The following is a 25,036-nucleotide window of genomic DNA, read 5'->3' as shown; positions in this document are numbered from 1 at the left end:
GAGGGACACACACTTCTCCCTGCTCTGGAAATGCTTTGGAGCTCAAGCTGTGAATTACTGGTGCCATGGCCTCGAGATGCTGTTTCCACTTAGCACTGTCCTTTTCGTTCATAGGGGCCAACCTGACAGAGAAGATCAGGAAGATAAAAATCGTCTTCACACCCACCATCTGCAAACAGACGTGCCGGAGCGGGCGCTGCTACAACAGCTGTGAGAAAGGAGACACCACCACGCTCTATAGCCAAGGAGGGCACGACCACGATCCCAAGTCTGGCTTCCGCATCTGTGAGCACCCCGAGGCTCCAGCCCACCTTCTTTCCTGTTCCCCCACTCTCTGCCTTCTGCCTTTCCTGCCTTTACAGATTGAGGGCTTGGGCTGCTGTGGAAATGGGAAGAGATGGCCTCTCAGTGCCTTGGAAGATGCCTCCTGGGATCCTTGGGGCTTACTCCATCTGTCTCTGGGGGAGGAAGACAGACCTTGCCTCACTGATCTCTTTTCCTGGGCAAGCCACTTCTGTTTCCATGACACCCCAGGTAGAGGGGGTGCGTGCGTTTGAGGCAGGCCTGTGGCCAAGCCTCGCCACCCCCTCCTTCTCAGAGCCAGCTTGCTGCTTTTGTTGGCATCCAGTCTTGGGGCTGACTTTCATCACCTAATTTCCTCCTGTTCTCTCCTTTCACTCACGTGGCAGCCAGGAAAGCTGCCTGCAGGTTGCAGGCTGTTCTTATAAACAGGCTTGCTGAAACCTTTGCTCGCATTTCAGAGCTGCTGGGATTGCTCATCAGGTCACTGGGATGCCCAGCTATGGGTTGGGCACATCCTCTTGGAGCCAGTTGGTGGGAGCAGCCTGCAGGCCCTGGTGGGACTTCTCCTCTGAAAGCCTCTTTAACTCTCATATAACACTGAGAGAGTGTAAAGTCTGGCTGTTGTGGACACCAATTGATGTCAGAGGAATTTCTGCCTTCATCTGAGTCCAAAGATGTGTTTCCTCCTCACAAAACTGGTTGCTGGGCTTGGGCAAATGAACTTGAGCAGGGTGGGAGCTCATCCCATGGGATGAACCTGACAAGCCATGCAGGGATGTGCAGCAGCAACGTTGCAGCTCATGCTGAAATGAGTCAGGATGATGTGTGGTTTCATCTATGGATGCGTTTCCTGAGGCTGCGCTTATGAATTGCTCCTGATTCTTTTGTCCCACTCCACAGTTCTCCCACTTCAGCTGCTGGCAGGGCCAGGGCTGGGGGGAAGACAGGCTCTGAGGACGTGGCTCTCTGCCTGTTCTCTCCTTCTGCATCTCCCATCCCCGCTGAGCTCTCTTCTGGGCTGGGAGTAAAAACCCTGCCAAGTGGGGAAGGGGCGATGCAGGAGAGAAGGAATTGTGCTGACTTGGCTTCTTGTTCTGCTGCCATAGCTCCTGCCACACTCTGAGGATTCCTGCTGTGCCAGAAACACGACCTTAGCTGTGGGGGCTGCCCCGCAGGGTGCTGGTGACCCAGGCTGGCCGTGGTCCCAGAGCCCATCATCTTCAACCCATTACTCCATTCCTGAACAGAGCTTGGGCAAGACAGTGGTACACAGCAGGGACCCCAGGCTGCATCCAGGCTGCAGTGCCGACCCCAGCCCAGAGCTGGACCTGCTCCTTGAGGACCGTGGGGCTAGTGCTGGCCTGGATGCAGCTGCCTGGCTTCCCCCAGCTGCCCCTTGGCTAGAGGCAGTGTGCCAGTGTCTTGCTAAGCAGGCCTCTCTCCTCTCTTTACCTTGCAGACTTCTGCCAGATCCCCTGCCTGAATGGAGGGCGCTGCGTGGGCCGGGATGAGTGCTGGTGCCCCTCCAACTCCACTGGGAAGTTTTGCCACCTGCCCGTTCCCTCTCTGGAGAAGAAACAAGGAGGGAGAGCCCCGAAGACCCTGGCTGGCAGCTCCATGAAGCACTCCACCTACACCCTGCCCTTGTCCAACCAGCTGGGTGAGCGTGGCTGGTGACTGCGGACCCAGCATTTGCCTTCTACTTTGATGCTCCTTAGATCTTCATTCACAGGCCTGAGGAGGCCACTGGCTCCTATACTTGGCTTTTCAGGCCAGGTGGTCAGAAAAGTGGTTCCCCTGGTTTCCAAAGGGCTCGGGTTGCTGGGGGAAGTTTTGGTAGGTCTGTCCAGGTTTTGGGCAGAGATGTATTTTCTATTAGATGCAGTCTTGCTTTACTAGAGTTCTCGTTGGGGTCATTCTGCCTCTTCTTCCTTGTGACTGTTGATAACACGATGCTCTTTGGGTGCCAGGTTGTTGCCAGATTGTCACAGCTGTCATATAAACTCATCTTCCAGCCTCCCTAAACCCTTCCCTGGTGAATGTCCACATCAACCACCCTCCAGAAGCCACCGTGCAGATCCACCAGGTGGCCAGGGTGCGGGGCGACGCGGAGGTGTCTGAGGAGAACAGCGTGGAGGCAGCCCTGGTGCCTCAGCTGGCTGCCATGCCCTGGTACACCCATGCCCATGGGAACGGCAACAGCATTGCCACAGAGGGCATCCAGCAGCAGCAGAGAGCCCCAGGGCTGCTGGGGAGGTGCTTTCGGGAGGCTCTCCATGGGCAGGTAAGGGGTCACCCATCAAGCGCTGGAGTATGTGTAGATACGTTTCTTGTTTTGGGGTGTGGGTGCTTTGGCTGATGGGGCAGGGAGGATGGCCTTTCACTGTGTGAAGCATCAGCATGGGCATCCCCCAGGTGCTGTGTGCACGGGCAGCAATGTGTTAGTACTTGGGAAGAAAATCCCTTGGTTTGGCCCAGCAGGGAGACCTCACTGCGCTGCCCTGACCAGGCTGTGCCCTGGGGCAGCGCAGCCCAGACTTGATGGCTTTCACACACAGCCTCGTTTAAATAGAGTGCCCTATTTATAGCAACATTTACAGCCACGCTCTGTGATTATTGTAGGAAACGTATAAAACATAGGAAAATTCCTTTCCCTCTCAGACGATAAATGAAAGTCTGATTTCCATGGAACGACGCCTTCCTGGGCAGCTCGGCTGGAGCTTGGGAAGCAAACACACGTGAGGGGCTTTCTCACCCCTGTCCCTCAGTCATCGTAATTTCTTATTTTGTCTTGCCCCATATGTTTCTCTTGCGTCATTGGAAAAGCATTGGAGGTTTTTGGCACCCGCAGGAACACCTGTGAGCTCCCCGGAGCAGCTTGTGCTCAGTGAGATCTGCCCTTGATGGGCATCCTGGGACCCAGCCCCTTCCCTACTTCACCTAGCCCTTTCCGGGGGGCTGCTCCCAGTTCCCATCCTGTCCCTCAGTTGCTTCATCATGTCGCAGTTTCTAGCAGGATATGTCCTCAGCCATTCCCAACAGTAAATGAGACCAGCCCCTGGGGCAGAAAATCCCCTCTGTGGGGAGACAGCAGCTCTGTGCCCCTGGGAGGAGATGATGGTGCACAGAGATGCTCATGGATGTCCAGAGATGCTGCAGGAGGTGCTCTGGGGGGATCAAGGGGGTCGGCAAGGGGTACCCTTGCAGCGCTCACACCTTGCTCAGCTGGGGTGATGCTGTGCCCGGGAGAGGGTGAGGAGCCCAGCGGGGAGTGCTTGCCTCTCCCCAGCTCTGCCGCAGCCGAGCTGATCGGTATGCGAGCACTGGGCAGGCGGCCATGCACGCCTGGACTGGGGCCAGCTCTGGCCTGTGGGCCACAGCAGCTCCACTCTAATGGGGAAGCCTATAATCCAGAGGACCTTGCCGGGGGGGGCAAGGGAGGGGGGGAAAGAGAGTATTATTAAGCAGAGGAAAGTGCCTGACAGCAAGCTCCCGCCGGGCTGGACTGGTGCACCCATTTCACTAGCTAATCAGCCAGGCACAGGGCTGATCCCAGGGCTTTGCTGGGTGATATCATCTCTGGTTCATCTATTGCTCTGTTTGATGTTCCCTTCCCCTCTGAGGGGTGCATTTGAGGGAGTCTTGTGTTTTTCTGTCTGCACAACTGTTTACTGTCTTAATTCACATCCCCAGTCCTGCTGTTTCCCAGTGGGGAGCTGTGCAGAGAGGGTTGTGCCAGTCTCTGACCCCAAAATGTCATTCCCTATGCTGGCTATGCTGCTGCCATGCCAGCTGCTCGCAGTAGACGGGTGCACATCCCCTCCCCGTCCCACAGACCTCTGATCCTCTGCCCCTCTCTCTGCAGTGCACCAACCCCCTGCCAGGGCTGACCAAGCTGGAGGACTGCTGTGGCAGCATAGGGCTCTTCTGGGGTGCAGATCGGTGCCTTGCCTGTCCCCCCCGGCCAGGTGAGTACTTCTGCAGCCCGGGACAGCAAGAGGGATGGCCAGCACCATCGGCAAGCAAAAATGTCCCAGGCTGCCTAGTGGCAGCTAAGGAAGCACAGAGCAGAGCTGTGGGTCTTCTGCCTCGTGGCTGTCTCTGCTCTTGGGATGGGCAGTGTGTTCCAGGCAGCCTGCAGGGCCATGCTGGCTTCCACTCCAGCCCATGCACCCCAAAGCACCACTATGGCTTGGGTGCTGGGCCCAGGATCAGTGCTATTGCCCTAAGCCACCCCTCCAGTGCAGTCAGCAATTCCTGCCATGCTAGCCCCACTCAGAGGGAGAAACAGGAAAAGAGCAGCCGTGGTTTTAGGAGGTGCAGTCCTAGATTGGTGGAGGAGGCTGCAGACTTGGCCCTATAGAGTTACGGGCTTGCTCTGGGCCCGACACGGGCTTGGCAGGGGCTCTGGAAATAACACTACATCAAACAATTGGCAGGAGCACACCCGTGGTCCGTTCCAGAGGCACGGGCGTCCAGCTCTGTTTCTGCTGCACTTGGGAGCTGGATGGACTGATTGCGCAGGAGATGGGGATTCCTCGTCTGCTTTGGTTGGGGTGCTCCATGACAGGCACGGCCCCTCGAGCTGTAGCCCCATCCTGTGTTGTGGTAGAGAGGCTGTGTTGAAGGGCTCCTGGCTGGGGGGGAGGCAGCGCCATGGGCACAGTGGCTCCCACAGCTGGTGCTGACCAAGTCTAGTGCAGGGCACGGTGCATGCATCCAGTGAAACACAGGCATGGAGCTGCACACTTCTATTGTGCCTGTCTACCCCCTTTCATCACTGCCAGGCTGCTTGTTCACATGCCTTCGCTGGATCAAAGGATTAAAGCAGACAGACCCCATGGTCTGGGAGACTGAGAGTGGAGATGTCCAAGGTGGCAGGTTTTGTGCAAGCAAGCGTGGTGTTCCTGCCTTCTAGCTCTGCCCAGTGGCTGTTCCAGCTGCTCACGCACACACTTGCAAGAGCTGTTTGCATCTTCCTCAGTTTGGTTCCTCCTCAGCCAGGGGTACGGCTAGCTGGAGCCAAATTCCTCACAATCACAGACAAGGCTGTCAGCATCCTGGAACCCAGCACAGATCCGAGGAACTCTGACTGCTGTCGTCTTCAGGCTCTGCATGGCTCTGCCATGGCCATGCTGCTGCTTGCCTGTCCTCATACATATGCCAACCCCAAGGGAGCTATGGCACATGTGATACGTGGGTGACCACAGGGTCTCCAGGTCCAGCACAAACAAGGAAATGCCCCATATAGGCCTCAGCTCTCTCCTCTTTGTCCCTGACATTTGAATCCGCAGTCATGGCTTTCTCCTCCCTGTCCCACACCAGTCTCCCTGTTTCCCACCCTGTCCCTCTGTGATCCCCCCCATTAGGAAGAAGGAGGTGATACTTAACACTTTGGTTAGTCTACAGATGGCTGCAAAATGTCTGCACCTCCTTTCCTTTTCTCCATGCCAGAATGCTAGGTATCACTCCAGCCAGAGCTCCAGCATTAATTTGTTCTGCTGGACTTGGATCTTCAGGCTTCAAAATGTGTCTCTAATCAGAGGCTTCCAAGACATGAAAACAGGCACAGAATACCCCCATGTGCTCCATGTAGTCCGCCAGCCAGCAGAGCAGATGAACTTAAGAAAAACCTCCTAGCTGCCAGCAGGTCCCACTTTCACAGCTCAGCACATGCTCATGTCCCAGCAGTGGCTGAAACTCAAGGGAGGTTGTCCCTGATGGTCTTCGTTGAGTGAACAAATGCTTGCCTGGGTTTTTTTTCCAGGTTAATTCCATGGGGATATTAAAAATGTATCCCACGGGTCTCCATCTTCCTGTGCCACAAGAAAATCCCATTCCCTGTCTCTCTGGCTTTGGGAAATAAAGTTCCTCCTTGGAGACCAAATAGCTCTGGTTGATTTTGGCAGGAATTTAAGCTAGCTGAAGAGGCTGTTTTCATCTATTTAATTGTGTGCAAGTATCTTCCTCCTTTGGCTACTTCTGATTGACTGCCCCGTAACCAGCCCCACATGCAGGAGGCCACACAGTGCAAGTAAAGGGAGCTGTAAGGCAGACATTCGATGGAGGCAGCCTAAGGGAGACGGGCTGTGGAGTGAGAAGCCCACGTGGCTGGCATGCTTTCCTCTGGCATGCTGTGTTCACACAAGGTCTTGCCCCAGCATGGAGCAATGGAAACAGTCCTTTCTCCATGATCTATCTGCTCCAATGGAGCCATCGAGCACTGTGATCTCTCACTGCCCCTTACCTCCTCTGCCAGGGCTCCCAGGTCCATTCCTGTCTAGTATGAAGTCATCACTCCATATCATTCCTGCCTGTAGACCACATCCCACAGTCACATTCCTTGTGTCTTCTAGTCTTGCTGGTTTGTGTTGTGCTCACTCAAAGTCACTGGGCTGTAGTTCAGTGACCTGGTGTCTCGTGCACAGAGATAACACATCCAGTGGATGTTTCCAGCTTTATTCTTGGCACTGTGGTCTTTGGAGAGAACTTCTTGCACTCGTGTGTCCCGGGGAGGCGTGCACCAGATCAGACTTGACAGCGCTGGGAATTTAATTCCAGCAACCAGAGACAGAAATGGCAGAAGCTAGTTCAGTGTAAACACTTACAAATGTACAGAAGTGCAGCCAGGCAATAGCTAGACAAATGGAGAACTTGTTTGGATTGACTGTCTGCCCGAGACACTGATTGTTAGTAGAGGCTGGATACGTCCGGATGTCTCTGTCGACTGCTGCTTTCATGTTTGGTACGTGTTTGTGTGCGGAAAGACATCAGAGAAGGAGAAGAATCGGAGGCAGGCGTCTGTGTGAGCAAACCTGTCATGACCAGTCCCCACTATTTTGTGTGTTTTGTCCAGCATCAGGAAAGCCGTGGCACTTGAATGCTTCATCTGCACCCTAAGGAGAACATGTTAAAAGCTGAGTTCAGAATTAAGGTAGTGGTGAGGTTGACTGGGGCAGGGCTCTCTGTAGTGGGTGTTGCATTAGTCTCAGAGGTTTCCTTAGGCTCTGTTCAGGCCTTTGGCTGCATGGTTTGCTGCTGGGAGAGAGTATATTGTTAGGCCACTTAAAAGAGGTGGGCACAGAGGTGGTTATTCAGGTAGGCTATGGAAGTCATTGGGAGATTGCTGGTGTTCATGTAAGTGAGAACTGAAGATGGGACCCCCAAGATGCGTCAGAGACAGCCTTGGGAGAAGAGGGAGAGCTGAGAGCTTGCTCTGTGAGCTGTTGGGGCAAAAGCTGTCACCCAACCCATGAAAAAAGAGATGAGCCAGAGGCAGAGCCATGAAGGGTGGCAGGACACCTGCGTGCAGTCCTTCAGCTCCAGCTGAAGATGGCTGGATGAAATGTGCTTGCATTGCAAGGTAGGATAAATCAGATGGAGACATCCAATGACCCTCCTGGGTCTGTAGTACTCAGAGGAGGCAGAGAAGCTAGAACAGAGACGTAGGACAGCTACCTGAAAGGTAAAACTTGGAGAAGACTGATAGTAGTACAAGGGAATTGGAGGATGAGGAAGCAGCTGAAGTAGAGACACTTGGACGTGGCTGGGAGGAATCTCAAGGACTGGCAGGGTGTTTGAGCAGCGCGAGTGAGAAAGCTGCACTGAATCAATGTCCTGTCCCATGGCAAGCTCAGGATGTGGGGCTAGTAGCAAGTATACTGCTGGGAAGAGCTACTCCTGCTTCCCTGCCAGGCCATATGCTATTTCAGGGCATACAGTGATCAGTGGAGAAGAATATGCTGGTACAAGACATGGTCTGTGGGAGCTAAAACCAACAAGACCCCAGTGCAAGTGTGGGTTTGGACACTGGTTCCCCTGAAGGCTTGGTCCTTCTCAGTCATGTGGGGATAAAGAAAACTGGTAGCAGAGAGTTCCTGCCCTCCTCTTCCACGTCCTCCCTGCCCCTGAGACCACACACATCTGTGCCAGCAGCGCTCCAGGACAAGCCATCACCATACTGGTGATGGGCACCATCTCTGGTGCTGCCCAGGAGCTACAAGTCTCACCTTTCTGTGTGGGCTTGGGGGACTTTCTGGGTGCAGCAGTAAACCTGCAACTTCCAGGTCCTGGTTTTTCAATGCCCCCGACCCTTATTTCAGGCTGCCGTCAGCCTGGGCATGGGCTGGGCAGCACACCCACCAGTTGTGCTCACTGCTGATCTTCCTGGGCTGCTTTCTCTCCTCCTGCCTATGGGTTTTAACTGCGTTAAGAAACAAGTCTTTGAAGGCTATTGTTCTGTTTTTATTCCCACTCCCCGTGTTTTTTCAAGCTTTTTTTTTGTCCTAGAGAAAAGTCTGAATTTCACTGGAAAGTTGGATCTTGTAATGTCTGGCTTGGCCTCTGCAGCACTCCCCAAACAGACCTCCCACCGTGAGAGGGGTGGCAGCTCACCCATGGAGCCGTCATCATCAGAAACACTGAGCCGCTCCCCTGTGCTGTGCCTGCAGGCGCTGAAGCAGCCACAGGAAGCCCCTTGAAAATCAACTGCCTGGCTTGCTCTTGTGATCAGACTGGGGAGGATACAGGGAAAAAAGCCCTGGAAAGATGGGAAAGATGCTACAGACGGGGCTGGGTTTGCCACCGCTACACCATGTGCCACTGGAAGTCTGTCTGGGGCAGTAAAGAAGGGCTGAAGTGGGGAAAGAAACTGAAACCTCTGTAAGGTTGTGGCAAGATCACAGAGAGCAATGATTAGCTGGGGAAGCACAGCATTTTCAGGACTGCCTTGTTCTGCAGAGTGCTTGTTTTGCTCGTCATTCAAGTGCAGCATCATGGTATCAGCACACAGCAGCAGTGTTGCAAAAGTGGGGTTTCTTTTAGGTACAGGTAAGTGTTGTCCCAGATAAAAGCTACTGTAGGAGCAGAAGGAGGTTGTCTCTGTTGAAGCAACCCCAAACACCAGAATCTTTTTCTTTGAAGCATTTTTTTCACCTTGTAGATCTTTATTGACCATAAGTAGAGCAGAGGGCTTAGTTTTGTATTGCACATCGGCACTGGTGCGTGCCCTCCCTACCCCTGCTACCATAGCATTTTTGGGGGCATTGGAGGAAGGCTTGCTGGAGCATGCCTACCACAGACTACCTGGAGGAGAGCAGACATGACAGATATGGACTGAAGGATCTGTGTCGTTTCTCTCTTGTCCATTCTGGCTGGGAACTCAGCTCATCCCCAGCAGCCACAGCCCTGCCTTACTTCTTGGTCTGGTATCTACAGTACTTCCTCTCTCGGGAGGCTGTTGTGGGGTCCAGGATGCTCTGCGAGTTCAGCAGCTGAGATGCTGTCTGCAGCAGGGGCTGATCATCTCTGCTTCACACTAAACCAGTGTGAGGTTTGACTGGGCCCAGCACTCCACCCCCCCAGATGCCATGAGATGAGGAACTCTGGCTCCTTTCATCTCCCATGTGCTGTAAAACCCAGGGTAAGAAGAGGCACCACAACCATTCTGACTGCATGCTCTGTGCCCACTGCAGGCATGGGGAAAGGCCCGGCATCCCTCCAAGGTGCTGTTTGTTCTATGGAGCTGATGCAGGGTCTCCAGAAATGTCTGTGAATGCTGAAAGTCCAAAGGAGTTCAGCAAGGCAATGTTTCTCAGAGAGATAATGCCTTTTGTATGATAAATGGAAAGAGTTGAAAGAAACGGGCTAGCTTTCAGCAGCCAAGCATTTCCTCACTTTTCATCTGACCACAGGCTTGCCTCTTCCCCTTTTAACAGAGTGATTTTGGCTGGCCTAATGCAATGTATTATCTCACCCTACAAACCTTGCCTCACTTGGGCCTTTGTGGCTACTACCACTAGAAGCGATTGCTTTCCACTTTACCATCAGCCTGAGCGTTTTCATCCTGTCTTCAGTGTTTGGGGAATCAGGGCCCTTAGGTAAAGCTTCTTCTCCTGGGAAGTGATGGAAAACTAGCCTAGCAGCTTAAATCATCCTGCCGGGCTGGAAAATCCCTCTGCCCAGATTCCATGCATTTATTTCCCTTCCTATTCTGCTCAAGTATTGCTCTAGCTGGGGACAGAGGTGCTGCTAGGAGTCCTGAGCTGTGGTTGCTTCATGCTCACCTCCTTTCTGGGTCTGTGAGCTTACATACTCCTTTGTGCGAGCCCTGCTCTGCCAGGGATGCCCAGTGCCTGTAGAGCTTGCAGGAAGCAGCACCAGAGAGTGGGATGAAGCAGGGCTGGAGGGAGCAACGAGGAGAGCCGAGGGTGAGTTCCACTGCACAGGTACCTGGTGAGCACAGAGCTTTGGCACAGTGCCTACAGGGCTAAAGTGCCCCCGAGGCGAGGCGCTGAAATCACACCCCTGAATCAGGAGCCAGAGCTACCTTCCCTCGGCAAGCCTGAGATCCCTCTGCCCAACAGATGCAGCTCAGCTGCTCCATCCCCAGCACTGGGACAACCCCTTCCTGAGGAGAGTGTAGACAGACAGACACAGGAGGCTGGGACTTCTCTGGCTGTGGGTGCTGGCAGCTTTCTGCCCTCTCCAACAGGCCTTTCCCCTTTGCTGGGTTTAGAGGAACAGCCTCCAAAGCCATTCTCCCACTGCTAGCAGCTGCATGGGAGAGAGCGGATGCTGATCCCCTTTGCAGGAAACTCGGATGTCCTGGGCTGGTTTTTCAGAGGTTTTTGGCCATCTCCACTGTAGTTCAGCAACATAAGAACTCGTGGAAGGAAATGGTCCTCTGCTCGAGTAACCAAGTACAAAGCTGGGAGTTAATAGCTTACATCCTCCTGCAGCCTCACACTGTCTTCCCTTGCAGCCAGGTCCTGGCAGAAAGAGAGCAGCCTCCATCCAGTACTTCAGAAACTGTCTTCGTTACCCTTGGTACAGAGAGGTCTGCTCACATTTCATTACAGTTATTCTTTCCAGGGAACACAGGTTTCTTTGCAACATTAAGGCATTTGTCCGCAGCCTCACAAGTGATTTGCTGCAGTAACAGGCTGCAGGTTTCTGCAGGCTGAGTGCTGAGGTGGCACAAGACCTGCACACACACACCCATCACTGGTAGTTTTTGCCTTGCCCTCTCCCCAGCAGCATCTGGCAGAGGGATGGCGCAGGGTCTGTTTCTCCACAAAGGGTTTTCAGAGAGGGAGTGGGGCTCTGACACATGTCAACGCTGTTTGATCTCTGGCATGCTTGGCTCCCCTTCGGAGGGCTCACACATAAGGATGCTGCTTCATTTCAGCATCTGTTATCACATCGTGCTGAAGCTGACAGATGCTTCCAAGCACAGTTAATGCCTGTCAGCAGCCCTGAGCCCACAGGCTGTGGTGTGATAGGACCTGGAATCCCACTGGGGCACTGAGCCTGGAGCCTGTGAGCCAAAGGTTGCTTTTCCCTTCCCAGGAGGTTGGAAATGTACCCAGCGATTTTCAGTATCACCAGCACACCCCTTGCCCCTGACATCCAGATATCAGACTGGGGAGGAAACAGGAAAAAAGCCCTGGAAATATGGGAAGGAGGTTGCAGAAGGGGCTGATTCTGCCACGTGCCACTGGGAGTCTGTCTGGGGCAGTAAAGAAGGGCTGCCCACAATTTGTGACTGAGCTTTTGAAGGGCGTGAATAGATTTTTTTGTCTCAGTCATTCACCGAGCTGCTAAGGGTCTCTCTGCACCCAGAGAACTTTGTAGCTTCATTTAACATACCTGGGGAAACACAGGCTTTCTGTTCTAGGTACAAGCTGGTGAATGAGTTGTTTTCCTGTCTTTCATTTCCCAAGCACATTTATCCTAGGAGTCTGGTCCCTAGTTTTGCCTTTCAAGAGGTGTCCTAGAATGGCTTTAAGCTGCATTACAGGGTCAGAGGACCAGGACAAAGAGTCACGGATATGTGTGTTCTCTGCCTCCAGCACATTGTGTTTTTAACATTTGCGGCCTCTTTCTGACCATCTCCTGCTGCAAGGATGGTCTCAATTTGTCCTTGGTTCTCAAAAGCTGCAGTGTGTTAGGGTTCTGCCAGATCCTTACTATTGCTATTGCCATGGAGGGCTTTCCACATATGACACCAGGGTGTGAGCTACTGATGCCAAACAGGAGGAATTGGAACATTGGGAATACAGCTGGACAGGAACTTAGCTTCTTGTTTCCAAATGTACAGTCCAGAAAATAAAAAAGAAACCCCACCCTGGGAAAATCCCATCTTCAGGCAAAGCATCTTTCTTCCTACCCCACCCTGCGCTTACTCACTTCCCAGCGCATCACCTCCTGTATTCCCTTTCCCTTGCTCCAGAGCACGGTGCCTAAATTTGACCTCCTTGGAATTTATGGGAAATATTTTACTTACCTTTAAAAAAATGGGAGGGAGTTAATTGTGGAGGTTATAGGCTATTTTGAAACCCACAAAACTATTTTAAGCAGAAACCTGAAATTGTTTCTTATGAGAATGATTGGGGCAGGAAATCACATGCAGTAAAAAACAGGGAAATGTAATAAACAGGCCCTGGGCTGTTACTTCAGCATCTTGTCGAGGACGCCTGTCATTGCACTCACTCTGATGCCCCTTGCCATATGCCACTTGGCTATCCAAGCTGGCCCAGGAGGAGCCAAGGTGACATAGTGATAGATATGAAGCACAGACATCACCTCTGGGTTGCGAGGTTGGCACTTGCCAACCAGCAGGAGACACTGCTTGGGAAATGTGTTTGCTCCCATCTTTCCCCCTGCTGTGGGAGTCATCAGAGGCCCATCCAAGGCAAACTACAACCCTTTCCCCTCTGCAAGGAGGCCAGGGAGAAGGTAGAATGCTGATGGCTGGCTCTACTGTTAACATCCCACACTGTTTGCTTTCTTTCCAGCACACCCTGTGATTGAGAATGGGCAGGTGGAGTGTCCCCAGGGATACAAGAGGCTGAATCGGAGCCACTGCCAAGGTAAGGATGCTGTTTACACATCTCTCTGTCCTTCCCACATCCACTGTCAGAGTTGTAAGTATCTACACAAGTGGAACAGAATTATCTAGCTCCCTGATACAGATCTGCAAAGAACATGACTTGGAATAATCTCTGTGCTTTCATCAAGGATGAAAGAAAACCAGGTAACACTGGGCTCTATGGCTCAGCTGTTAAGCATAGTCAGCGCTTAGTGGGGCCAGCCCAAGAAAACTCACCTGTTAAATCCTGCCAAGCAGCTAAGAACATATGTTGCTGCTCTGCTAAGTGTTGAGTGTAAAAACAGTTCTCCCATAGTCTGAAGCGACAGAAGTTCTGTTGCCTGAAAACATTTAGGGAGGTTGTCAGCTTGCTCAGTTGTTCATTTACTAGTGGTAGAGTGCCATCAAAGCAATTCCTTCTGTTCTGAGTGTGTCACTTGTCCATGCTGCCAGGCTGCCCTGCCAGCTCCCTGCTGATGGGGTCTGTCCATTTGTCACTCCCATGACCCCTCAGTTCCACATAAACAAGGTGCCATCTTTTCACTTTTCTCTCTGATTAATGTGTTTGGGCATCCCTTGGACCTACAGTGCTTATGATTTTTCTGTGCTCTGAAGTGGAACTTTATGGTTCTCGTGATTCACGATAAGCTGAGAGGTGTCATCTTGAAGATACAGCAGGGAGCCTGGGCACCGGCCATGCACATCCAGGGCTGGCAATTCAATGACTCATCTCTTTTAGCTGGGACTTTCCACCATGCTTAATTAATTAATGATTCAGCCTCCCCACATCCTCCTGGGGGAGAACTCTCAACAAACACAACAGCTTCTATTCTTGGTGCTCAGATCTCATCCCTTATGGGGCCACAGATAGTGCTATGGGTGTGAGCTACCCAGAGAACATCGAAGAGGAGTCGGCAGAGCAGCTGCAGGGACTCAGTGTCAGCAATCAGAGACCTGCAGCATATGCTCTAGATTTGTGTCCCCTCTGAAGCAGAGAGAGGCTCATAGGAGCAGAGGGATCTGGCAGAGTGGACTTGGCTAGGAAGGTGGTTTTGCACTGGAAAAAGCATGAACCAGAGTTGTGCCTCTGTGTGCTCTTTCATAAGCTGGGCTAGTGAAGTACCATTCTGCAGATACTCTGCTGACTCAAGGTGCTTTTCCCATCTCTGCTGTTGCAGCGGGATGTGTGTTAGATAGCCCAGCGCTGCACTTCACGGTCCAGAGTGAGCACTTTGGCTGATAGACTATGGGAGAGGCTACATGGGGCCTTCTTTTGCCAGCCCAGGTAGGAGGGGAGCCAAGGGGCTGGACAAGGGCTGATGGTTCCTGAGAGCATTTGCTGTAGGAGAGGAGCTGAGCTGGAAAGGAGCTGAGGTCTGGTTTTGCAGACTGACATCAAAGCACAGATGAATGACTGGAGAAGGGCCTTGGCAGAAGCCCACTTAGTTCTGTATGGACAGAAAGGGCTGCCTCTAGTGTCTTCCAGCAAAGAAACAAATGGCTTATTTCTGCCAGATCTCCTTTCCTTTCCTCAGCTGCATCCCATTGAGCAGGAACAAGGCTGCAGGGAGTCTGAGTTGGGAGGAGTGCTTGGCAGACCCAGGCAGGGAATCTCCCAGTGCTTCTGGGACCAGCAAGAAGGATGGCACTGGGAGGGGTAATGTGCTTGCTAGATCTGAGGCAAAGACTGTCTTGGAGGCTCAGTGGCAGGGAGGTGTGCAAGCAGTCACTGCACAGGACACACACCAGCACCGCAGTGTCTGTATATACTTGGTGTCTGCTGCTGACTGAGGTCCTTTCTGCTCACTGAGCACCGGGAACCAGCCTGCACCTTTCCAACACAGGTGCCTGTCCCAGCCTGGCTCTTTCTTCGGAGCACCAGCAGGCTTATGTGGGGTGGGAAGAAGCAGCTGAGACAGAACATGGATCTTGGTTTGTGGTCCCTGAGGCCTCTTCTTGTGGGCTAGCCATCCCTGGCATGCTGCAGGAGGTAGAAGTGCATGACCCTGAGCACACCTGCCTGTTCCTGTTCCCTGTGGGGATTTCCACTGTGCGAGTCCTCTGCTGCCAATGGAATAGATGGGGTTGGGCTGAGGCTGAGATGTACGTGGCCCAATTTTAAGTTAAGCTCGTAAAACCCAGCCCTTGGTGCTGTTTGTTTCGTGCTCTCATTGCTCTAATGCCTTCAATCCCTTTGCTTATGTGGAGGCCAACACTTGTCCAGTTGATGTGCTGAAATGAAATGGTGCTCTGACCATGGCAGGGAGTGACAGGGATGAGCCCTGAGGCTCCTCTGGAGAGACAAGCCTCTTCTCTGAGTGGGGTTCCCAACACATTTGGGGTCTGGCCATTGGTTGTTCTCATGAACTCTGTCCTGTGCTTGGTGTGGAGCAGGAAGCCATTAAATTACTCAGCCAAATCCCACTGCTCCCTGCCTTGCTGCACATCCCTGTGGCAGTGGTAGCTCCAATTGGTTGAAAATCATGGCCTGGTCCTGATGGCTCCTATGCGTCTCTACCATTTGTGGGACAGCCAGTGGGGTGAGCGGCAGGGTTTAAGAGCGCAGGACTGGGTAGGATCTCTCAGGTCACTGCATCTGAATTCCACCTGTCATAGGTGGCTTTGTGACACCTTCACTTCCACCAAGCAGTAACGCTTCAGCTCTGAGGAGTAAGGTAGTGCTGGGAAAGACATTCCTGAGCCTACGTGCCATTGGTCAGGCTCTTCCACTATCTCCATTCTTCTGAATGTTCCAGCAGCTCACCTCTGCCTCCCTTTCTTACACCTTGAGACAGTCTCTAGAATGCAACTTGGTGCTCTTGGGACACCTGAGGTCTCACCAGTGCCTTGTACTCTGGCATTGGGAGTGCCATTGTCTTTGGAAAGTGTTTGGTGTGGTGCTGCCTAACATAACATTGACATTTCCTGGTCTTGGCAGCTCATGGTGCCCTATGAGCAGCACGTGTGCCCACATTCCTCTCTCTGCCTTCTTCCATCTCTTAGCTTGTAGCATATGTTCCTGTGATTTATTCCAGGGTGGTGCTGAGGTTCATCCCACTCCTGCTGCTCCATGTTCCCATTCAGCTCTTTGTGCACTTCTTGTGCCTGCTGATACAGAACCTTTCAATAGCACACTGGCTTTTCAGAGCCAGGCTCTTTAGTGGGGATATAAAGCTACTTCAGTAGCTTCCTCCTCACTCTCCACCATGGAAGCTGCCCTTATGCATCTTTTGCCAGTCCTTGTCTTGTCCATCTTAGCTCATGCATTCCTACACAGCGCTGTAGGAAAGGCTTTACTGCAAGCCTGATGAGTGAGCCTGATGGTGTTTCCCTGAGATAAGCCCAGCTCCCTACCCAAAGGCTGGCTCTGATGCCTGCTGAGTCAGGGGCAGTGCCAGAGCTTGAGGCAAGGCTTGAGCTTAGCGATGTCCTGCTTGCTCAGCCTCTTCCTAGAGCACTGAGCCACAGCCTGGCCCACTACCCCTGTGTCTCTGGAGGGGATCAGTCACTGCCCTCCCTCTGTGCTGGCACTGAGTTTCTCAGCAAGGGTCCTCTGCAAAGGACAGCTGGGGTGGCTCACTGTAAGGACCACATCTATGTTCCACAAGGACTGCAAAGCAGAGCAGTCATTCATGAGCTACCCCAGCAGCTTCAGTGAGTGAGCTCTCTGCTGCACATGTGGGACTGCTGTTGCCACGGAGGTCCCCACCATGCTTCTTGGTGCAGAGGCTGCCCCAGATGCCAACCTGGCTGAGACCCCTTCGGTCTATGGCACCTGAATAGGAGGCACAGGGTACTCGGTGCAGTTCACCCCTAGCTTTCTCACATCTCACCACATCTCGCAACTCTCATCTGTCCACAGATATCAATGAGTGCTCGATGCAGGGCCTTTGCAAAAATGCCGAGTGTGTGAACACCCGTGGCAGCTTCCGCTGCACCTGCAAGCCTGGCACCATGCTGGACCCATCCCGTAGCCATTGCATCTGTAAGTGCTCCAGGGAACCCCTTGGTTTGGGATGGGGCCCAAGGAGGAGCCTGTGGCTGAATGGAGGCTGTAGCCTGCGCTCACATCTCTTGCAAGTGCATCTCAGTTATACTGTCCTGCTTGTGTGCAAGATGGATCCCCTTCATGCATTGTTCTCCATGGATATGGAAAAGAATGGAGGGGACAATGCCTGAAGTACGGCAGCAGAAGACACAGCCTCCTGGGCTGAGATTGCTCCCACAGGAGCTGGATTTGCTTGGGTCTGGCACTGGTGGGACAATGGCCTGATGGCTCAAGTCTGGAAGAGGCTGGGACAGCCCCTGGGACAAGGCATCCCTTGGAATAGGCTGGGAGGCACGGGCAAAGAAAGGCCTGATGGGGAGAGACTGAGTGTCCCCCACTTTGTCTGGGGAGCACAGAGCTTGACCTTTGTCACTCACCCTGCCATTGTGTTTCAGCGGACAAAGCTGTGTCGATGGAGCAGGGGCTGTGTTACCGCTCAGCATCTGATGGTGTGTGCTCCTTCCCCCTGTCCCACCGCATCACCCAGCAGATCTGCTGCTGCAGCCGTGTTGGCAAGGGCTGGGGGAAGAACTGTGAGGAATGCCCTCTGCCTGGCTCAGGTGAGTGTTCCTACCTTGGCTTTGCCCCTTTGGTTAGAGCAGGGTTTGGGCTTGCCTGAACTTGCTGTCACTCAGATGGCTGCAGGACCCAGAGCTGAGCGGTGCAAATGCTGGCCTGTGAGATGGGTACAACAGCCCAGGAAGCAGGCCTGGGTAATACTGGGAAGATAGGGAATCCCCTGATGGGAAACCACTCTCTACCATAGGAAGAGCACAGCCACATCTGTGCCTGGCTTTACTTGACAACCATTTTGTCCCTTGTACATCTGCTGGGATGAAAGCCAGGTGAGGATGAGTTTGGCGTATCTCAGCATGGGATTGGGTGGAGGGGAAAGCACTGAAACCCTCAGGACCAGAAAAAATTTTCAGGTGGTTTGTGCAGAGCATCTTGAGTGATGTGCAAAGTGCTCAGTGCTGAGGTACAGGGACTCGTTTTTATTTGCCCCCTTGCTCAGCTTAGACCTTTCTGTGGCATGATATCTTCCTAGCAACACTGACACAGGGAGGGATTTAGTGTTTGGTGTCTGGGAGCACCACCCAGTGCCTGCTGGAAACCCACCCTGCCCTATGAGCAGACTCATTCTGCAAAAAGTATCCACCCACTGCAACCCAGATATGTTTCCACAAGGATTTAACTCTTAAAAATCTCCAGAAAATAACAGGATGGGAGAAACTGGTACCTACATTTGCATACATGCCTGTCCATCTTCAGCTTCTTTCTTCCACTTGTCCCACCATCATGCCTGGGTGTGGTAAGCCAGGTGATCCCTGCACCAGCCTCTTCCTAACCTCTGCCCTCTAAAGCTTTGGTGTGATTTTCCCTTACAGAAGCCTTCAAGGAGATTTGCCCAGCAGGACATGGCTACACCTACTCCAGCTCTGATATCCGTCTGTCGATGAGGAAGGCTGAGGCAGAAGAGCTGCCCGTCAGCTTGGAAGAGCAAGGGGAGAGCAGCAACTGGACATTGGACTGGGTGGCAAGGAGACAGCAACTGCAGGACAGCCTGCGTGGGAGCATCCTGGAGGCATTCCCCCACCCGGGCATCTCAGCAGGAGAGGGTAGTATGGGATCTACTCCTTAAAGCTGCTCCATCTGGGCCCCTAGCAAGGGTGGGCAAATTCCCAGGTCCTGCATGCCCCCATGGATGGACTTGCAGCCGTTAAAGGCCTTCTACGTTTGTATGAATGTACAAGGTGCTCTTCAGCCCTACTAGAGTTCCAGGGGCATGAGACATCAATTCTTCAAGCCTTTGGAGAGGAGGTTGAGTGTTTCAGGCTCTGCAACCGCGTCTTTGCAGTTGGTGGTGGCTGGCCAGGCTGCCTCCACTGGGAGCCCAGGTCCATGTGGCAGCCCTGGCACTGCAGTCCTTGGGCTTCTGTCCTGAGGTGTGTGCAGTGCCCAGAGAGGGGTCTGGCTGTGTTGGCTTTGGGAACAAGCTCATTTGTTGTTGGAGGAGCGCTAGGGACTGAGCAGCAGTGCCTTAGAGGTGGCGTGAAGGTAGGACAGCTGGGGTTTGGGGAGGATGCCTTGTCTGTACTCACTGTGCACTGTTTCACTTTCCAGGTGAAGTTTCTTCTGCTGCACAGGTGAGAAAGGTTTGCTACAACCATGGCAGCTAGATGGGCAGGAAGTGGGATATCATACAAATAAGTGAGGTGTGAAATTTGGTAAGAGAAAGCACTAAAAAGAGCAAGTAGCTGCTGCCAGAGGCAACATCATACAAACTGCAAACTGTGTCACCCTGGCTGAGTTGTTGTGGCTGAAGGCCATGTGCCCGCTCAGCCCTTCCTAAGAGACCACTAGCTCAAACAGCTGGAGCTGAGACCTCTGCTGCACTAGTTCATGGTGAACGTTGACTCCAGCTGGTGCTCACTGGGCAGAGGTAGCAGCCCTGACTGACGCTGGAGCTGGCTGAGGTGCAGGTGCCCCCTCCCTGCTGGCTGATGCGCAGCAGGAGCAGCAGCGGCTGCCCTCAACCCTCCAGAGCTGCTGGTGACAGTGGCGGTTTTTACCGTGCCACCTTGCAGGGATGCCTGCCTGGCAGCAGCGCCTTGGGTCTCACCTGCATGGCTTGCTGGTATGGCCCCTCTGTGGGTAGCCCTCCGGGCACAGCCAGGAGCTGTATTTTGCTCAGGCCAGCTTGCTCAAGACAGAGTGGCTTTGGCAGCTTCTCCTCCCAGGACGTTGTCTTGGGGAGTGAGAGGATCTAGGAGGTGGGTGGAAAAATGTCTCAGAGATGCTGCACCCCAGCTACAGCCCTATGTTTTTGTCCCTCAGGGTGTTGCTGATGCCATTGCAGAGCCTGCCGTGCGCAGAGGTGAGTGCTCAGCTGGCAGGAGGGCAGGGTGCTCGTGGGGAGTAGCACAGGGCAGCAAGGAGGGAGGAGAGCAGAAATGGGAGCTGCCTCTTCTGCACAACAGACAGCAGCACTGGGCAGGACAGGCTGATGTCTGGGCTGGCCACAGGTGGCATGGGGGACCCCCAGCTCACTGGGGTGGCTGATGTGTGGCTGTAGAGGTGTGTGGAGATGGTGGATCTCCAGTGATGTGAAGGAGGCTGTGTTAAATAACTAGATAATGAGGTTGCTGCAGCCACCCTGTGGCCCCTTCACATGTGCTGTGTTGGGGCAGTGGTTGCAGGGACACCCAGCACAGGTAGGCCTTGGGCAGGCACCTCTCTCTGGGATTGAAAGCTGGACCTCACCTCTCTACTTCTTCCTCAGCAGATGAAGAAGAGTCCTGGCATGGTCCTCCCCAGCCTGGCCCCACCACCACCCGGGATGCTGCTGCTCCAACACAGATGCCAGCACAGGGCTCAGGTGTGTATCCACTGCTCTCAGAGTCTTTCTTTCTGTCTGGGGGAATTATGCCCTAAGCTCTGCCCAGGGTTTCTCCCCTTTGCCCAGCCTGCTTCTCTTCCCATATGCCCCCCTTGACTTCCCAAAGAAAAGCTCCTGCCCTGCCACCCTGAAGTGATGTCCCAACCTGGTCATGGCTGCTGCCAGGCAGGGAAAGCTGGCTGGCTGTGTGGAGGCACGAGTGCACTCCGGTACAGGAGCAAAGTGTTTGGTTTTCTGTGCCCTTCCCCGCCTGCAGCTCGTTTGTCCAGTGCAGCAGTGGCTGCGGAGCAAGGGGATCACGCGCTCGTTCCGGTGGCTTTGGCCCCGTTCCCCAGCAGTGCAAGCTGACTCATCGGGAAGGGGGAGCGCAAGGGCAGGCATGTGGCTCCCAGGGCGGCTTGTTTACTGCGCTGGAAACAAGGACGCTGTTGTTCCACAGTTGCTTAAGTGTCTGGGAGTGCGGCCCCTGCCCTCCGCCGGGGGCTGGAGCACCTTGGGGAGCAGGCCTGGCGGAGGCACCTTGCTGAGGAATGCATCTTCCTCAGTAGCCTTTTGTTTGCGGTTGGGCTGTCCACACACACGCACACACCCCCCCCCTGATCCAGCTCAGTGACAGGGGGTGTGTGGTGCCTCACTGCCCCACCTTTGCCACCTGCGGGGCAGGGGCAGGGAGCCCTGCTATGACCCCTAAACAACCCCTACAGGCTCAGCTGCCACCTCTCCTCCAAGGCATGGGGCTGGCAGGCTTCCTCACCACCCTCTTGTGGAGCCAGGGTGCAAGTAAGCAAGGCAGGGGACATGGGCATCCCAGATTAGCTCAGCCCAAATCCCTCAGCCATGTCATCCCTGCAGCCCTTTCAGTGCAGGCTGCCTGAAGCTGTAGAGAGGAGCAGGCTCAGCATCACTCTCCAAGATGTTAAGAAACAGCCTCCCCAGAGGCTGTTTGGGACAGAATGCAGACAACTAGAATCCATGCACCCTTCTCATGCTGCCACCAACCCCATGCTCTCTCCTCCCAGAGGCTGGCAGCTGTGCCTCTTCACCTCTGTCCTGTGGAGCCGGCGCTTGTGTGCTCACCCCAGAAGGATACAGATGCTTGTGCCACCCCGGCTACATGCTGGACCCCAGCCGCCGCCACTGTATTGGTAGGTTGGCACCTCCTCTGCCTGCTGGGCCTTGATGGACCACTCAGTCCTTCAGGCTCCAGTGAGAAGGTTTCCTTGCAGCCCTGCTGAGGCCCTGGCTGCACAGCAGAGGTGGCAGGGGGCTGGCAGGGGGCTGCGGGTGGTGAGTGTCTGTCTTCCATACTTGCACATCCTTGGGTACAGATGAAGATGAATGCCTGAAAGATCCTTGTGCTGGAAAAGGTCACTGCATCAACAGTGTGGGATCCTATTTGTGCTTCTGCTACTCTGGGTACACCCGGGTTGTCTCAGAGGGCAAGCAGAGCTGTGAGGGTAAGTGGTGTCTGCTTGGCACAGGGCTGCCACCTCCCTAGGATGTCCCCAGTCTTCTGCTGCTACCCTCTGTCATATGTGTGCACACACACATGCACACACGTTTACGCCTGCACAACCTCCCTCCCTGCAGGCCTGCCCTTGGGCAGCCTGATCCACGGGGGTCATTCTCTCCTACTCCACTCAAGGACAGGACCTTGCCCATGATGATCTGGGCAGGAGCCTGTGATGCCAGCGCTGATCATTGCTTCAAGGGGATGCTAGGACCGATGGGGGATAGAGGAGAGCCCTGGCATGCTGCAGGTGGAGCAGCATGCTCTCCTGCATCCAGCCTTCCCAACTCTGGAGCGGGAAGACTTCAGGACTGTCTCCCTGCCTGTTGCCAGATCGAGATGAATGTGAGCAGCCCTCTATCTGTGGAGGACAGCAGTGCATCAACACCCCTGGCTCCTACCGCTGCGAGTGCAAGGAGGGCTTTGCCATGGGACACAGAGGACAGTGTGAAGGTGACGCTTGCTGCTACCTGGTCCCCTGCCCCTTCAACGCACCCTGTGGAGGGCTGAACACCTTTCCACATCTGTCCTGTGTCTTCTCCTGTAAGGGAGGAAGGACCCCCCCCCCATGTTTGTCAGCCCTGTGCCTTCCCTGGGGGCTGCCCGTCCTCTCCTCTGCCTTTAGAAGGGACAGGCTTTCCTGGGCACAGAGGGGTAGTTCTCCCAAGATTCTCTGCCATCTCCCCACGTAGATCCCCCCACAACCAGCCCATGACAGCTTTCCAGTCTGGGAGGAGATGCCCATCCATTTTCATGCCACCTGGATTCTGTGTCACCAGACCTTCATGCTGGCAAGCAGACTGCTGGGCTTGATCATTCAACAATGTGCCTGATTGAAGATTCCCCTTTCTCAGTAGCTCATCTCCAACACAGAGTGGGAGACTATTTTAGGAGGCAGTAAGGAAAACAGGGCATGCCCAGAATGGTGCTCCCCCTGCACGGCCTCCACAAAGCACTTGACTTAAGGACTTCCTGAACTGGAGGCTGCATCACAGTCATAGTTATGAAAGTCCCTGATGAAACAGCCCTGCACAGATGTTCTCTGATCCCCCTCTCTGCCCATGCACATTTCTGGTCTTGGCAACGTCCTGCAGCAGTGAGTTTTGCTCTGGATTATGTCAGCCCTTAGGTGTGGGTGTAGGATCCCGACTGATAAGTGGGACTACAAGAAATGTTACCCAAGGCCTGGGAAACTCGTCTCGCCTCCTCTTGAGCATCACTGTCCCCCAGAAGGAGACTGAGGATTCAGCCGGATGGAGCATCACGGAGAAGGCTGCACTGTTTGCCTTTGGGAGCCTGAAAGGAGTGTATTTCTTGGCAGATGTCAACGAGTGCGTGGATCCCAGCCCTTGTCGCAGCGGGAAGTGTGTCAATACGCTGGGATCCTACAAGTGTGTCAGCTGTGGGGACGGCTACTGGGCCAGGAATGGGAGATGTATTGGTGAGGAGCTCAGGCTGTCTCTGGGCAGCACCCCATGGCAGTGCTCTCTGCAAGCCTCAGAATGAGCAGGGGCACAGGCAGCACCCTTTCCCTGTGGGCAGCCAGCCTGCATAGCTGGGACACAGCACCCTTGTGGCTTGGGTGGTGGGGATAGCCCTGAGCACTCTCCCATGCCATGTTGTCCTCTGTTGTGTCACGCAGATGTGGATGAGTGCCTTGTGGAGGGGACTTGTGCTCACGGACGGTGTGTCAACCTGGATGGCTCCTTCCGCTGTTCCTGCTACCGGGGTTACGAGGTGGCACCTGACAAGAAGAGCTGCCAAGGTACCAGGGAGCCATGGGTCCAGACCCTCTGAAGAGTCACGCACCCAGTCCACAGGTTTCCTTAGGCTCTTCTTGAGGGCTCTGCCAGGGTCCTAGCCACCTTGGGCTTGTTCTCTCAACACATCTGCTACCAGACATGGTTACTCCACACACTTCCCACTCATCCCGCTCTCCCTCATGTGCCTATGCAGACGTCGATGAGTGCACATCCCGGGCTGCCTGTCCCTCTGGACTCTGCCTCAACACCGAGGGCTCCTACTCCTGCATGGCTTGTGACGCTGGCTACACCGTCTCCAGAGATGGCAGCACATGTGAAGGTATCCCTTTCCCAGGGACAGAGGAATGGGTGCTGGAGGAAAGAGATATTGCCATAGCTGGGTTGTTGTTGGCGCCTGGGGACTTCTTTAGCCTCAGGATCCTCCTCCAGCTCTTTAACTCTCTGATCAGTAGAAAGCAGGGGCGGGGGGGGGTAGGTTGCCTGGAGCAGCAGGAAGGTGATCTCCCTCACACAGGAAAGGAATGGGGCAGAAGGACCTACACTGATGAGAACCCTCGACTGTTGATGACCTGGGGAATGCTGTCACAGGCCAGAGCGTGGGAGGCCTTGGAAGCATGAGCAGAGAGGAGTTGTGTGGTTCAGTTCAGAACTGTGTGCCTGGGAGCACATGCTGCAAATGTGGGTCCTCAACAGAGGGAGAAACCTTGAGGCCAAAGCCAGTAGATAGACTGTGGGCACCCAGGTTTAATCATTTTTCCCAGCCCCTAATGTAACTTGGACATGTTTAAAGAGGAAAGCTTAGCAAGGGCTCTGCTGTGCCAGGTACATGTGGCAGAAAGTTAATGCCAGCATCGATCTGTGCTGCTTGCATTGCTGAGACATGAGAGCTCTCCGTCCCAGCCTTACAGCCTGACTGCCCTTCACAGGCAAGGAACCTGCCCCCCTGGTGGCTGCCCCCAGGGGACATACTGGGCTTGAGATGCCTTGATGCAGGCTTCCTGTTTGGTGCAAGGGAAGGGAGAGGGCAGAGCTGTCAAAGGCACTTGGTTAAAGATTGGCCATGTGCTGTGAATTTCTCTCTGGAGCAGTGCAGAGCTCTGCAACCTGCACATAGCTGGCAAACAGAAGATACTACTCTTGG

General features: G+C 54.0%; 1 protein-coding gene across 4 annotated transcripts in view; it reads left to right on the top strand.

Moving 5' to 3' along the window:
• Positions 1-25,036, top strand: part of LTBP2 (latent transforming growth factor beta binding protein 2) — a 70,988-nt gene that overhangs the window by 34,258 nt on the left and 11,694 nt on the right. For 3 of the 4 annotated variants that reach the window (XM_061367374.1, XM_061367372.1, XM_061367375.1), the window contains 17 exons: positions 115-285; positions 1,763-1,963; positions 2,319-2,587; positions 4,169-4,271; positions 13,101-13,175; positions 17,037-17,159; positions 17,618-17,782; positions 18,611-18,841; positions 19,347-19,369; positions 20,061-20,100; positions 20,506-20,601; positions 21,642-21,767; positions 21,951-22,079; positions 22,466-22,585; positions 23,454-23,573; positions 23,775-23,897; positions 24,089-24,214. In XM_061367374.1, the coding sequence (XP_061223358.1) occupies positions 115-285; positions 1,763-1,963; positions 2,319-2,587; positions 4,169-4,271; positions 13,101-13,175; positions 17,037-17,159; positions 17,618-17,782; positions 18,611-18,841; positions 19,347-19,369; positions 20,061-20,100; positions 20,506-20,601; positions 21,642-21,767; positions 21,951-22,079; positions 22,466-22,585; positions 23,454-23,573; positions 23,775-23,897; positions 24,089-24,214 (2,241 nt within the window). The remainder of the gene's footprint in view (positions 1-114; positions 286-1,762; positions 1,964-2,318; positions 2,588-4,168; positions 4,272-13,100; positions 13,176-17,036; positions 17,160-17,617; positions 17,783-18,610; positions 18,842-19,346; positions 19,370-20,060; positions 20,101-20,505; positions 20,602-21,641; positions 21,768-21,950; positions 22,080-22,465; positions 22,586-23,453; positions 23,574-23,774; positions 23,898-24,088; positions 24,215-25,036) is intronic. The other variant, XM_061367373.1, reaches the window with a different exon arrangement.

Source organism: Neopsephotus bourkii, unplaced genomic scaffold, assembly GCF_033783945.1.
Source record: "Neopsephotus bourkii isolate Nb327-2 ecotype Australia unplaced genomic scaffold, CSIRO-AGI_Nbou_v1 NB_1376, whole genome shotgun sequence".
Taxonomy (NCBI): Eukaryota; Metazoa; Chordata; class Aves; order Psittaciformes; family Psittacidae; genus Neopsephotus; species Neopsephotus bourkii.
This window is presented reverse-complemented; position numbering and strand designations above follow the sequence as displayed.